The 13,901-nt window shown below is 35.3% G+C and overlaps 1 protein-coding gene across 1 annotated transcript in view; it reads left to right on the top strand.

The window, feature by feature from the left end:
* EYS (eyes shut homolog) overlaps positions 1-13,901 on the top strand; it is a 944,771-nt gene that overhangs the window by 749,443 nt on the left and 181,427 nt on the right. The window contains 1 exon segment of the mRNA XM_072855247.1: positions 10,704-10,868. Within this exon segment, the coding sequence (XP_072711348.1) occupies positions 10,704-10,868 (165 nt within the window).

The raw sequence follows: 13,901 nt of genomic DNA, 5'->3' as shown, positions 1-13,901 counted from the left end.
TTATATGTAAGTGGTATTTCTAATTTGGTACTTCCTAACTGATATAACAGTGGCAAATGTTAGGAAATGAGGGAAAGGAATAGGTAAGATGTCTATAGAGATACTTCTCCATTTTATATTTTTGCATTCTTCTATCAGAAAATTTAGGCTAAAAATAAATACATTATATTAGCAAAACTGTGGGGAGGCAGAAAATTACTGTTTTGTGAATCCTCAAAAGAAAGGGTAAATACATTGAAATGTCTGGTTTTCTAATTCCTGCTCTGATGCTAACTGGAGATTAATCTACTTTGTTAATCTAATTTGTTAATAACTTTAGCCCTTAAATGTTCTTATTGGTCTGTAATTTGTTGATTTTTTTTTCACCAAACTCTAGAATTAGCTACATGATTCCCAAAAGAAGCCTCGGCAAAGTGTTAATATAATTGGGAGAGGGAGAAGAAATTTCTTTCATATTCCTATTTTGTGGCTTTCATTGTTCCTCTTAAAACTTCACATCCTGAGAGAGCAGAAATTAACAATGTTTATGCTCGCATTGTTTCTAACTTTGCTCATTCTCAACTGCAGACATAGTCACTAGCTAATCTCAGGCTCTTACCAAACATGGCAAAACAGTCTTTTTTCCGAATAAGATAACAAATCTATGATTTGAATCCAAAGGCCTTGAAACATTTCCCACTCCAACCCCAAGCATCAGGGACAACTGTAAAATGCTAGCTTAAACAAATTAAAGCATTGCAACCAATCCACTGGTTCACTGTAACTAAGAAGTAGGATCAAACAAATATATTCATTCCAGGCTTATAAAGCAGAAAAGCTTACAAGTTAGAAGGACTTCTTGATGAACTCGCTGTTTGTGTTTTTAGTATCCTTTTGCCAAAATACAGCATTTATTTTTGTAATTCTATTGCAGCTTAGTGGATTTTATTGATTTTATTGTCCGGCCTCCTAATTAGTTTTGTAAATGGAGCTTAAATTATGCAATTGTCTTTGAAATCCAATCTTCCACGGAATACTACATATTTACTTTTGCTGCATCATGACCTGTATCATTTTCTTATATTTTTCTTGATATCATATTACTCTTAAGTCTTGGTTTGTTTGTTTTTTTCTCTTTTTTGTGTTCCAGTAGCTTATTAACCACTTGTTATGCTGGATAATATTCTGTTAATTTATTTGCAGCTGCACAACTGTTTAGTTTTTCTGTATTTTTAACTAAGACATATATATATATGCACTACCCCCCCCAAAAAAAAAAAAAAAAAAAGTATTTTCTAACAAGAAAATTTAACCAGTTTTCTGGAGAAACACTGAATGTATTGACCACAAATTATTGTGTATCAAAATAAAAAGAGACATAAAAACCAGAATGTGAATATATTCCTATAAATATGGTTTAGAGATCTTGCAAAGTCCTAGGAAGCAAACTGAAATTAATTTCAAAACAGTCATCTAAAAAGGTCTAATCAATATTTTCTACATTAAAAGCATTGGTAGAAGGATGTCAATTGATCATTGGTTGATTAACCAGTTAAGACTCTACCAAATTAATTTCTCCATTTTATGCAATATTTGTTAAAAGATTAGGAGATCATTCATAAATAGCTCGAATGAACTTCAGTAGTGTATTATCAAAACTATAGCAGGAAGATAAAGAAACTTCTTGGTTTCACAGGAACACAGTAGTAGTACCTCTGAAACACTATTTTCTCTTTTTGCTTTCCACATTTATGCAGGAGGAACTTATTTTTACAGTGAAGGTACTGATAGCCAGAAAATGAGAAATTTCAGGTACTACCTTTGCACCCTAAACCTATGAAAACAAGCTCAGATTAGAATTCAGATTAGATTTACACAGTTCTGTAAATTATGCATCTATGTGTCTAAATAATAATAGGAAATACTAATCAAAATCTCATCAAAATCTCCTAGGAAAGTAATAAAAATTTGGTGCACACACAATGTAGCAATACATAAACTGTATTATTTATATGAACACATTAAATTTAGTGTGCTTAAAACTACAGCTTGCATTTCACATATAATATTGATCATATATTATCTAGTGCCAACCATATGACAAATTAGTCTGCAGTGTTATCGAGATGGAAGATTCCTCTTCAACTGGCTAAATGTGACACACACTGAAAAAGTCTGAATATTCATCCAAATTAAACTTTTATAGCCAATTACTCGTCAAGTATTTCTCTGATCCTTTGGTATAGGAATGTTAGTTTATGTGTTCAAGCACCATTGCAGAGAATAAAATTAAACTTAGCTGGCAGAAATAAAATTAAAGTGGCTGAAAATACCTCGATATCTCATAAAGCAAAAAGATGGTCTTAGGATTTTGATAAACATAAGAATTACAAATATACAAATAAAATATGTACACATTAGCTGAGACTTACTGTAAAACAACAGAAAATGAAGCTATTGGGCCACATTCATTTGTGTAACCAAGCAGTTCTTATTACAATGAGTAATATATGATCTCTAGTACATCAACATGTTACAAAAAGTCTGAGTTTCCAGACGTATTCCGACAGCTGCCTTCTTCCCGCTGAAAACCAATGCTTTATTTCATTCACTCCTTTTACCAGTTCATTAGATTTGAATCAAAAATGTGAACGCTAACATTCAAGTAGACCTTCTGCGATACTTTACGGAACAAATATATTAATGAGTGAACTTCAAAAGATTTTTACAAGTCCTTGCTTCATTAAAATTTGCCATAATATGTGTCACAGTGACCTTAAAAGCAACCAGCCTTTCAACATCAAATATAGTAGTGCATTATGACAACTCCAGTGTAAATTATGGTTTGATATTCAAAGTCTACTTTAGATTTTTTCCTGTAATTGAGAGAGATTGGAAAATAGAAATGAAGATATAAAGGACCTTCATGTCCACCCTAGATAGGACTTTTTTTAAAAATAGATAGAACTCTGGTGCTTTTGCAGGAAGATCATATTTCCTGTGAAGTATGTTGAGCTTGAAGAAAATATTAGATAATAGCTTCCCGATTTCTTCTATGTCAAATTCAGGAAAAGAGTTAAGCACTTATGCATCATTTTGAATGCAGGTGGTAAAATACATCTGATTAGGTACTAGTATCAATTAGGAACATTCTTATAGCTTCAAAATCCAACACACTTAGGAGCAAAGTAATAAATTTTGGAGATGAAACTAATTAAACAGAAAAAGATAAATGACCAGGTTGTTTTCAAAACTACTAAAAACAGGTAGTAAGATGCTAATTTTGTTTGTGGATTTGGACTAAGAACAACTAGATTGTTTGGGATTTTTTCAACACCCAACTTCTTGACTATTTTTACTACCTTCTGTTGAGGTACTTACTGTCATAACAGTTTTTGCAAAATCTTGAATGAGTAATTTTCCTTTTTCCTTTCTCATGTCAGACTGTTCCACTTACACATCTGGTCTTACTTTACAAGTCTATGTAATATCCATAAAAAATAAAATAATTTAATAATTACACAGCATCTCTCAGCTGGACAGTTTGGCATGTGTCATGGCCATTAACTGAATAAGCTTCATCTTATTCTGTGGGACAGGTGATTTTCTTCCTTTTACAGATACACAGGAGTTGGCCAGAAATACTGAATTCTCATCTGCTGTAAACAGATGCAGTTATAACTTTGCTGATGCACAGCAACTGAGGGTCTAGGAAAAAAAAAAAAAAAAAGTGGTTCTTTCCTCCTAAAATGGGAGATTGGAAGAGGAATAACGAGGGCTACAAAATAGGAATATGAAAATAATTTATTCTTCCTGTGGGTCCCTCTTTCACAAAACATATGAACATCAAACTGCCTTACTACGATTTCATTTTGTCAGACATGCAGCTAACTCTTGAACTTCTCAGTATTTAAGGAATGCTAGAACTATCAATATATCATTTTTTTTCCAGAAATAAAACTAATAACATATTTACATTGGGTTGAATTACTTATTACAGTGCAGCTGCCAAAAGAGGAGGGTAACTTGATATCTAGGCAGTAGGTAATGACAATTGCTATATGTTTCAGATAACTATGGAATCATAAATTTCCTTTATGTTAAATGGTGTGCATGTCATGCGATCTTAGCAGTGATACAGAAAGCAGAACAAGTCACATAAAAATTGCCAGCTGGATCAGACGAGTAGGTCATCTAGCTCAATATCCTCTCTCTGAGCAAAACCAGTCACAAATACTTGAAAGGGATATGAAAAACAGGGCAACTGTGATTTTTCCCAAAGTGCATTACTTCAGCTTCCACCAATCAGTGATATTAGGATTTCCTGAGCTGTGGTTCCATTATACTTGCTAGTCCGGTGGATTGATTTTCCTGTATTTTTCTTAATTTTTCATGGTTTTTTAAATTTTAATACTTTTGACCCACATAATTTCTTGTGGCAATAAACTACCCGAAACAAATATGCATTCTGTGAAAAGTTATTAATAATTTCCTTTTGTTTTTCAAGCCTGTGACCTGATAGTATCATTGAGTTCCCTTAGTTTTTGTGTTACAAAACACAGAGTGGTTATTTCTTATGCACGTTTTCCTCTGCATGTTGAACAGGCCTGATCTGTTTCTCACTCTGGAAGCCATACCATCCCTTTGATCATCCCTGCTTCTGTTCTGTGTTTCATTGTACCTTTGCAGATGCATGTTACCAGGCTGCCTGGAAAATTCAGAAGAGACTTTTAATAGCATCATCTGCTTTATTATCCTAGAATTTTTTAAACTCTTTTCCTCTAATACTGCTCCACTTCTATGGCAGTTTCCTTCAATGAAAATGAAACAATGCCCTGCTCTTAAGGATTGCTTATGTGACCCATTGCCTCTCAGTGCTTCCTCTGAGGCTTCACGATTAAATATACTGTCTTCCTGCCATTCAGAGCCCCTAGCTATCTGCAAAGTAAGAGATTAAGTCAGTGATCTGAATTCAGATCTCCCAGTTGACAGCAGAGAGCATTATCAACAAGGCACCAGCCTGGCCTGATAAAGGAAAGCTTGTGCATTTTATTCCATAAGGATTTTTTGCCTTGTAATGTAGGAGTTCAGTTGCAGCAACCAGAAGGGGTTTGTGCCTTGAAACAAATTAATGAAAGCAGCAAGGGTGAGATTTATTTTGTTTCATATTTTATTGTCTGGAAACAGCTGAACTCACCTAATCAATTATTTTGTAGATTTCTAAAGTTACAGTCATTGAGGAAATGGTTATTATATTTCTGTACTATCATAGGTGTGTGTGATGCTTTATGAAATACCCAAGTCAGATTTTGTATGTACCAGACATAATCCCTAGGAATTTTCTGAATCATATTTATTTCACTTTGATTTTCTTCCCACCATGAACATGAGATAAAAAAATGGATTACTCTCAGGTAGTTAAATTTGGTTCCCTGGGATATTCTGTGAGCATGAAATGGATAGAGCAAGTCACGTATTCATCAGTCCCTTGATATTGCTGCTAAACTGACTTTTTACCTGCTGGGAACACCTCCATTCTTGCTAATATGGAAAACGTTTGCTGCACTGGTCAGCAAAGTTTTTATCATCTGTGCTTCTACTATATATCTTTGAGTGATGGAAAAGAAGAACAAGCACAGAATCTGTCCATAAATTTCAGATCTCTGTCATAGGATGTTTGCCACTCTAATTGAAAAATACAAATAGCAAATTCAGAGTTTAAGCCCCTGACTAACTATTCTGATATCCTTTTCAGTTCACATCTCCAACATTCCAACTCAGAACTACTGTATTAACTTGGTTTTGCCTCAAGAAAATCCTCCAGCAGGCCATTTGGTTCTGATGCACAGACATCAAGAGTGAGAATTGTTCATCTAACTTCAGATATTGCTGGTGTACATGTCTACAGCTAAGCTAGTGACTATCAAGTCCTTTTATAGCAAGTGGAGAGAAATAGGTGGGTTTAGGTCATGATTCATCTGGCCTTTTTAGGTGAGGAGAATCACATCCCAGGATTACCCATTTCTTTTCATTATTAAAGAGGACCAAGGACTTTCAATGCAGTTAGCCACCCTGTAGATTGTAGACAGCTTGGTCACATTTGGTTGGATCTCTCCTACCAGAAGATTAATGCATTACTTCCCTTTCTAGGGTTTTGTGGTGGTTTTTTTTCTGATACTCATCCTTACTATTAAAAGTGCTACTTATTTCTCATTTGAATTTATTTAGTGATGGCTGGTGCAGTTGATGGGTCTTACTATCTTTAAGATTAAAAGGTCTATTTTTAATAGAATTCAATAGAATTTAATGGAATTCAGTACTAAGCCAAACTTGTCACAAAAAGCAAACAATGCAAATGGAAAATCAGAGATAGCAGTGGAAACAGACTGATTCCAATTTACTAGCATTGGAAAACTGTATTCTTCCCCTTACTGCTGTTTATTTTCTAACTAAGAAAAAGTCAAATAGGATCATAATAAAATCTTGTTAAAGTTTTTTCAACATTTTCTTGTTATACTATGTGTTATTATGAGAAATGTAGCCGATAATATCCCAGATAACCTGGGATTTATTTCAGTAGAAAATTTGAGCCTTCAGTTAAACCGTTAAAATGTAATTCTTAGCAATATAGAATCATAGAGTAGTTTGGGTTGGAAGGGACCTTTAAAGGTAATCTAGTCCAACCCCCCTGCAATGAGCAGGGACAGCTTCAACTAGATCAGGTTGCTCAAAGCCCCATCCACCCTGGCCTTGAACACTTCCAGGGGTGGGGCATCCACAACTTCTCTGGGCAACTTATTCCAGTGTTTCACCACCCGCATCGTAAAAAATTTCTTCCTTATATCTTGTCTAAGTCTGTATGTGCTGTTCAGGGAATCCAAGACCCAACTCTGTAGACTCTGTTATGAATTTTTACAGGTATTGTATCTTGAATTACTTGTAGTCTCCTTTTTTACCCTTAAAATTTTAGAAATTTTTTTATTTCTTCCAGTATAATTGAGACCTATAAAACTGTTATGTTACTTATAGTTGATTGTGCCTTGTCCTTACAAAGTCTTTTTTTTTTTTGTATTATGTTGCTTCCTGATCATTGACGTATTTAATTATCTAAAGATGAAGCTCGTATGCAGATAGGGACCTGAATTTGATCAATTTAGGTTTTAGACACCTATATATCCTAAAAAATACAGTTGGGGAACTAAAATTCATTAAGCCATTTTGCTTATTGAAACAGGGACACACTCTGACTCTAAAAGAACTGACTTTAAAAGAGCTTTGAGAAGTTGTACCATATCAGTTTTTTCACTATCCTCTATTGGTATAGTGTCACATTTGTCACTGTTTAGTTGTAGTAACAGCTAATATCTCAAAAAGTTACATTCTGCTCAAAAATCTTAAATGTAGGTCAAAGAATCATAACACAATTCCTTTGTAGAAATTCTCCATACTACAGAACTGCTGTGCTGGTGACTCCATTACGTTCCCTCTCCTTCTTGTGGGGAACATGGTTGGTAAGTCCTTATTGCCCTTCAGTTTTTCCCTAGTGCAGTGGTCTCCTAACTATTTTGATTGTGCACCCCATCAGTAAAAGATTTTTGAGGACACCTCACCAATGTATGTATATGTATTTATTTATAAATTACATATCTGTACTACTGCAAGTTCTAATCTTTTTTTTTCCTGCACCCCAGTGGTTTGTCTTGCATACCCCCCTGGGGTGCATGTACTCCACTTTGGAGACCATTGCCCTAGTGGAACAGTCCCTTGGGGTCATGGACAGAGCTGACAGTGTTGGTAGCCCATACTATTTCTGCCCATGTATTTCATCACAAACCTAAAGATTTTAGGCTCTTAATACACAATCAACTACATCAAGGAGCAACAACTGAATTTTCAGAACCATGGTTCTATCTTAGTATGGGTTCTATTTGTAGATGCATGCATTTTCTCCATTTTTTTTTCATGAAAGTTACTTTTTATTCCAAGTTTTTTCCCAGTGTATGGGTGTTTGTTTCAAGGCTACTGTTTTGTTAATTTTTAGAAAGAATTTACAGTAACCATCTTTGTGTACTATGTATGCATACTAAATGTAATTTAAGATGTCTTTTCACTGTCTGCCATTACCAATTATATGTATAAATTGAAAGCATTAATATGTTTGAGACCCTTAATGATTTCTTATGGTGACTAGAATGTCACCTTTTTTAGAATGCCGTGTCAGGGAATTTTGTATTACTCTTTAACATATACTGATGTTGTACAGTTGCGACAGATTGCAACTGTCATGCAGCTTTGGGGCAGAGAATGACTGTTGAGGATCATCAGGCTAATAGCCTGCACTCCATGAGGAAGAGGGTGTACTCTTCATCTTTGCAGTTCTGGATGGCTTTGTTGGCCAGGTATGAGTTTAAGTCTCTGGTGAAGTCACTGTCTTTGCTATAGCTCTTCTGCTGATTCCTGAGAGGACTTCACTGCATCAGTGATGGAGGCCTAGGCTGCTTTGGACGCAGCACTGCAGGTGTAGTCGCTACAGCTGAAATATCATTTTTCTCAGTGGTTTTGGCTATCCATTAGTGCAGAGACCTCTGGATGCAGGATGCTGGACTCCCTGAAAAGTTGCAGGTCTTTATGGAAGATCTCTCCTTTGAAGGAAACTATCCTGGCTAAAGGACTGATGAGGTTGTCCTTCCTTTCAAGATTGCCTGGATATCCTATGCTCCATTCCCCTTCTCCTCTTTTCTCTCCTTCCCCTCCCCTTCAGCCAGCTGAAAGAAACTTCACAAAATATTATTTTTAATGTAGAAACTAAATCGTGTCAATCTCAAAGTTAAGTATTTTTTGAAAAGTGCCTAATAAAAGATACTTTAATAGCTTTAGCTGCAAGATGTGACACTATATGGTGAGTACTGTACTACACTGAGGCTTCTGAAGGCACTACATTTGAAGAATAAGAATTAATGTTGTCTTCACAGATCTTCTCTGTGAAAGATCACAGAATCACCAAATCATTGAGGTTGGAAGGGACCTCTTGAGATCTTGTAGTCCAACCACCTGGTCAAGCAGAGCAGGGTCACCTAGAGCAGGTTTCTCACAATCATTCAGTCCAGTCAGATTTTTAAAATCTCCAAGGATTGAGACTTGACAAAACTCTCTGGGCAACCTGTGCCAGTGTTTGACCACCCTCGCAGTGAAGAAATATTTTCATGTGTTCAGGTGAAATTTCCTGGTTTTTGATTTCTGCCCGTTGCCTGTCAGGGGGCACTGCTGAGAAAAGTTTGGCTCCCTCTTCTCCATCCCCTCCCATCAGGTATTTACAGGCATTGATAAGATCCGCCCGAGCCTGCTCTTCTCCGTCCTTAGGAATCCTGGCTGTCTCAGCCTTTCCTCATATGAAAGAGGCCCCAGTCCCTTAATCATGTTTGTGGCCCTGCACAAGATCTGCTAGTACTGTTTCCCTTGAAAGTATGAATTTAATTAGTCAAATGGCATTCTCAAAATTGTGTAGGTCTGCTGCTGATTTGCAATGCCTTTGACCTTTACCTCACCCTCCAAGGGATTGTTTTCATCCCATAGTTTTTTTCACTTTCTCCAACAATCCTGATTTTTCCAGACCTACCATTTAGGAACATAACTACTTCTTGCTTTCCATCCTGCCTTTCTTTTGCTGTCAGGTTGTGGGGGGGAGTTTTGATGAATGCTCTTCAACACATGCTTGTTTAACTAGGGGTTTCATTTTGTTCTTTCTTCTTAAGTCCAATAAAAATGGCAGAGAATAAACTGTGGGCAGATTTCACAAACAAACAAAAAATAAATAAAGTGAATAAACATTTTGAAAAAGAAAATCTATGTACTAGTCATGCCTATGTGTAGTCATCAGTCACAAATCCATTGTATAGTTTTAGTTCATTAAATTGAAAATTTCTTTACAAAAATATTACCTGAACTTCGAATGCTTTTCTTGTTGCTCATTCCTTATTCACATCCTTGGTGATGAATTTGGACAGTCTTCAAGGAGCATTGCTTAACTAGGATGCTTAAGGCATCAGGAAGCCATTCTGCCTAACCTCAATTAGTTTTACTCTATTTTTTCTTGCTTGAGTGGTATTATTATCACAGCTACAGGGGAAAAAAACCCAAAACATAATGACAAAGGTAATTAATGCAATAAATGTTACAAATGTTAAGCCTTCATAGTTAAAAATTTTCTCTTGCGATTATTTATTTTCAAGACAGAAGTAGTGTAGTGGAAAAATGTATCTACTGCCCAATAGCATCCTCATCATAATTTCAAACTCAGAACATTTGAGTATCCTCAAAATGAAGAAAACCTGTGTTTCTTGTCTACAACTATAAACCAAAAGTACTTCACAGGGACGTCATAGGAAAAAAGTTCTGCACGGACACATCTGTAAAGACGAAAATTTGTGACAAACTTTTGAACTTTATTGCATCTTCTAGCAGTAGTCCCTCCTATAATGCTCTTTTCACTTCTGGTAATATGCAGACGCTAGAACATTTTCATTTTCTGCATATTTAACTTGAATGTTTGAAATTAAATAAATTTATATGCATGCTCTGCGAATAATATAGTTGATTACACTATTCACAGGTATTCAGAAGAATGGGTATTTTTATCCATTGAATGGGCTTTGCTGATTATATTGTATTTTATTACTTTATTTTGTAATAAATTAATAAAATTAGCTTTTGGTTATTCATTTCAGACACAGCACTGTTTTTTCCTTCCTTCACTGGAAATTCTTATTTGGAACTACCTTCTCTAACATCTGTATCCGAGACCAGGACTGCATCTGGGCAGGAAACAAGCAATCTGACGACTCTGTACTTGACAGTGAAAACAACTGCTCTAAATGGCACAATTCTTTACAGTAAGTACCAATGATACTTGAAGCTAAGTATCAGTTTTAGCTCCTTCAGGTCCTTATTAACTTTAGTGTACATCAGCTGGCATTTCCTATTCAGCAGCAAAATGAGTCATTAAAATGCAGTAGAAGCCTTTTGGTATTCTAATGCATGATGCATTATAAAATTTGAACCATCGTTCTTTGTGTTCCTCTGGAAAGTTCTTTAATTTATGACTCATTGAGCAAAACATAACTTACAACTGAAGATGCTGCTTCCTGACAAGAAAGAACATAGTAAGCATATGACTCTAGTAATACGTGTTACAGCTCTAAAATACAAATGTTGAAGAAGTTTTGAATAATTTATTACAGAGAAACAGCTTCTCCATAGTTGGGTTGAGACTCACTTTTTATTATAATTGTGATCTTTGTTCCAAAGATTTTTTTACTTACAGAAGTATCTTAAGTTCTGCAAATTTGCTATGTTTCAGAGTATTTACTGTGATTTCACACTTCAGAGGATTCTTTTGTGGTCCCCGGAGAGTATACTTGCAGACTTGGACGTGTGCTTGTTAATACTACATAAGAACGTTGCTTCTTGCCTGCATATTTCATTCCTCAGTATATGGCATGAACTTCTGAGATAGTATGCTTTTCACGTCAGGAAGAAAAATAGGCTTCTCTGACAGTTGAATATTTCATTATATGTTTTAGCTTGTAATTTCTATCCAAATGGAAGAACCTGGAAAGTGAGGTGATTTCTTCCTGAACCCAGGAAGAGCTAGAAAAATAAGTTTGTGCAATCTATGTGATAGATACACTCCACAAAGACAAATTCATTAGGATCATTCCCTGCTCACTGCAGCTTCCTAGGGTTTGACTATACAAAGAAATCTTGTTGATTTAATATAAATTTTTTTGATTAATTTTTGTTATTTTTATATTAATCTGGAAGGAATATATGTGAATTCACCTGTACTATGTAAATATTTATAAGCCAAGGTTAAAAGTAGTATAAGCTTCATGGCATTATTTAATTATGCCTTTTATTATTATCTTTATAACACTTCCTTTAGATGTAAAACACTGTAGCCCCAAATTGAACATTTATGTTTACTGCTTTTCAAAATGCTATCTCAAATCCTTGTACATTATAGCTGGACTGTTGCTGCAGCTGCCTAAGCTACATGGCTGCAGAATTTGCTAAGAATTATGGGTAAGTGGTGATGTGGCAGTTCTTTATGTTGAAGTGGTTTATACTTGTTAGTTATTTCAATTTCAAGAGGAGTTATTTGTCCTTCAAGAAGAATTCAAGGAAGGTCACTGGAAGTACTTTGGATGTATTTGGCATTTAATGATTTTGTTTGCCTCATCACTGCAAAGTAGTTGGCTTCCAGCTAAAGTTAAAGTAGAGCTTGCTATCTACCCATAAGCCCTAATGAGTAAGCATGTCTGTTTAAAAAAAAAAAAATCCAACATGGAAGTTTCTGTGCTATTCTCAGGAGGAAGTGGTGTTTTCTGAAAACCTGGGTAAGTGTACTGTACTCCTACAACCAAAGCCAAATTTGTTTCTATCACTACTTGTTGGAAAAGGTTTTGATCTGAAAGTAGTAAATTTATGAAGCTGGGGAGGGGTGGTGGTTGGAGTAGCTCTGAAACAGAATTTGCAGTGCTGGATGCTGTTTGCCTGGTTTACAACTCAACTATTTTACACGTAGTGAATTTGGTTATCTTTGCAAACATCAAATGTGCAAAAATTGTAACTGAAAATCAAATTCCAACTCTTTCACTATCTGTGCTTTCCCATAATTACAAACAAATACAAGATACTTGCTTCTCTATTGCATTTTATACAGAAATTACACAAAGATGAACAGTATATCCTCTCATTTTTGTTTCCATCCAGCTACACAAGGCAGAGTTACAACTTAAGCTTTAGTTAGTAGGTGTTCCACACTTTCATTCACAATGATCATTTCAAATGGAAGTGCATTGAAAAGCATATTAAACTTGGTAATTTTTTTAGGAGATATCTCTGCCTTTTCTTTTTAGGTTTCTGCAGTTGTCAGGTGAGAGCTAGCCTGTACTTGGAATTAATGGGCTCCTTAGAGTAGTGTTGAGAATCAGAAATGAGTGTTAGCTTTAGCTTTCACACTATTATATAAATCTATGTATGTGGGCTGTGGAATTTCTGCTTTGCTGCTTGTAAGTTTTTGAATTCTTTTGAGAAACCTAGAAATCGTCACCTTTTATATGTTTAGATCTGACCAACTGGTATGATAAGGCAGGTCATCTGCACATAATTCATATGTCTCACAAGTGTGGTTGAGTACTTTGGGTAGACAGTGCTCGGAGATTTAAATATTTTAGGCAACGTGGGATGAAGCATGCAGGATAACCTCAGGATTATGTATTGAGAGTTTAGGTGCAGCTGAAATGATGCTGTGAAAGGAAGAGAGGGTGTGGATGCCTTCTTTGTGTACCGAGGGAGAACACCACAGTGGGCATAATTGATAGTTGTATTATGCTCCTTAATTTCATTCTCTGTATCCCAGTGAATCTGCTTCTACCATTGTTTTCTCAAAAAAAGGTACTGATTTAGCAAAAGTATAGTTCTTTTATGCCTAATTCACTTATATGGATACAAATACTGGATAATTCTAGGGACATTTTGATGTTACTTTGTATTTAATCAGTGCAAAATAAACCCCACCAAATTAGGTGGAGGGACTGACAATTTAAAATATTCCAAATCATACCAAATATATTCAAGAGGCTGTTGCCTCAAAATAAATTCTGTAGTCTTTCTCAGATTATGTCCTTATAATTGAAACAGTTTCTGCTTTTGAATATCAGATAAAATATTAATGTTCCTAAAGCGCATTTAATCCAAGAAAAGTTACTTTCATGTGTACAAGTACACAAAATCTTTCAGTACCAGAAGTAGAAACTAATGCTTTTTTCTCCTACCAAACATTAAATTTAAAAGCTAGTAGTTGACCATGAAACTTAGAGCCAATCACACATTGCAGAAAATCTCAAAAGGAACACTGACAA

The sequence above is a fragment of the Ciconia boyciana genome, chromosome 3, assembly GCF_034638445.1.
Source record: "Ciconia boyciana chromosome 3, ASM3463844v1, whole genome shotgun sequence".
Classification (NCBI taxonomy): domain Eukaryota; kingdom Metazoa; phylum Chordata; class Aves; order Ciconiiformes; family Ciconiidae; genus Ciconia; species Ciconia boyciana.
This window is presented reverse-complemented; position numbering and strand designations above follow the sequence as displayed.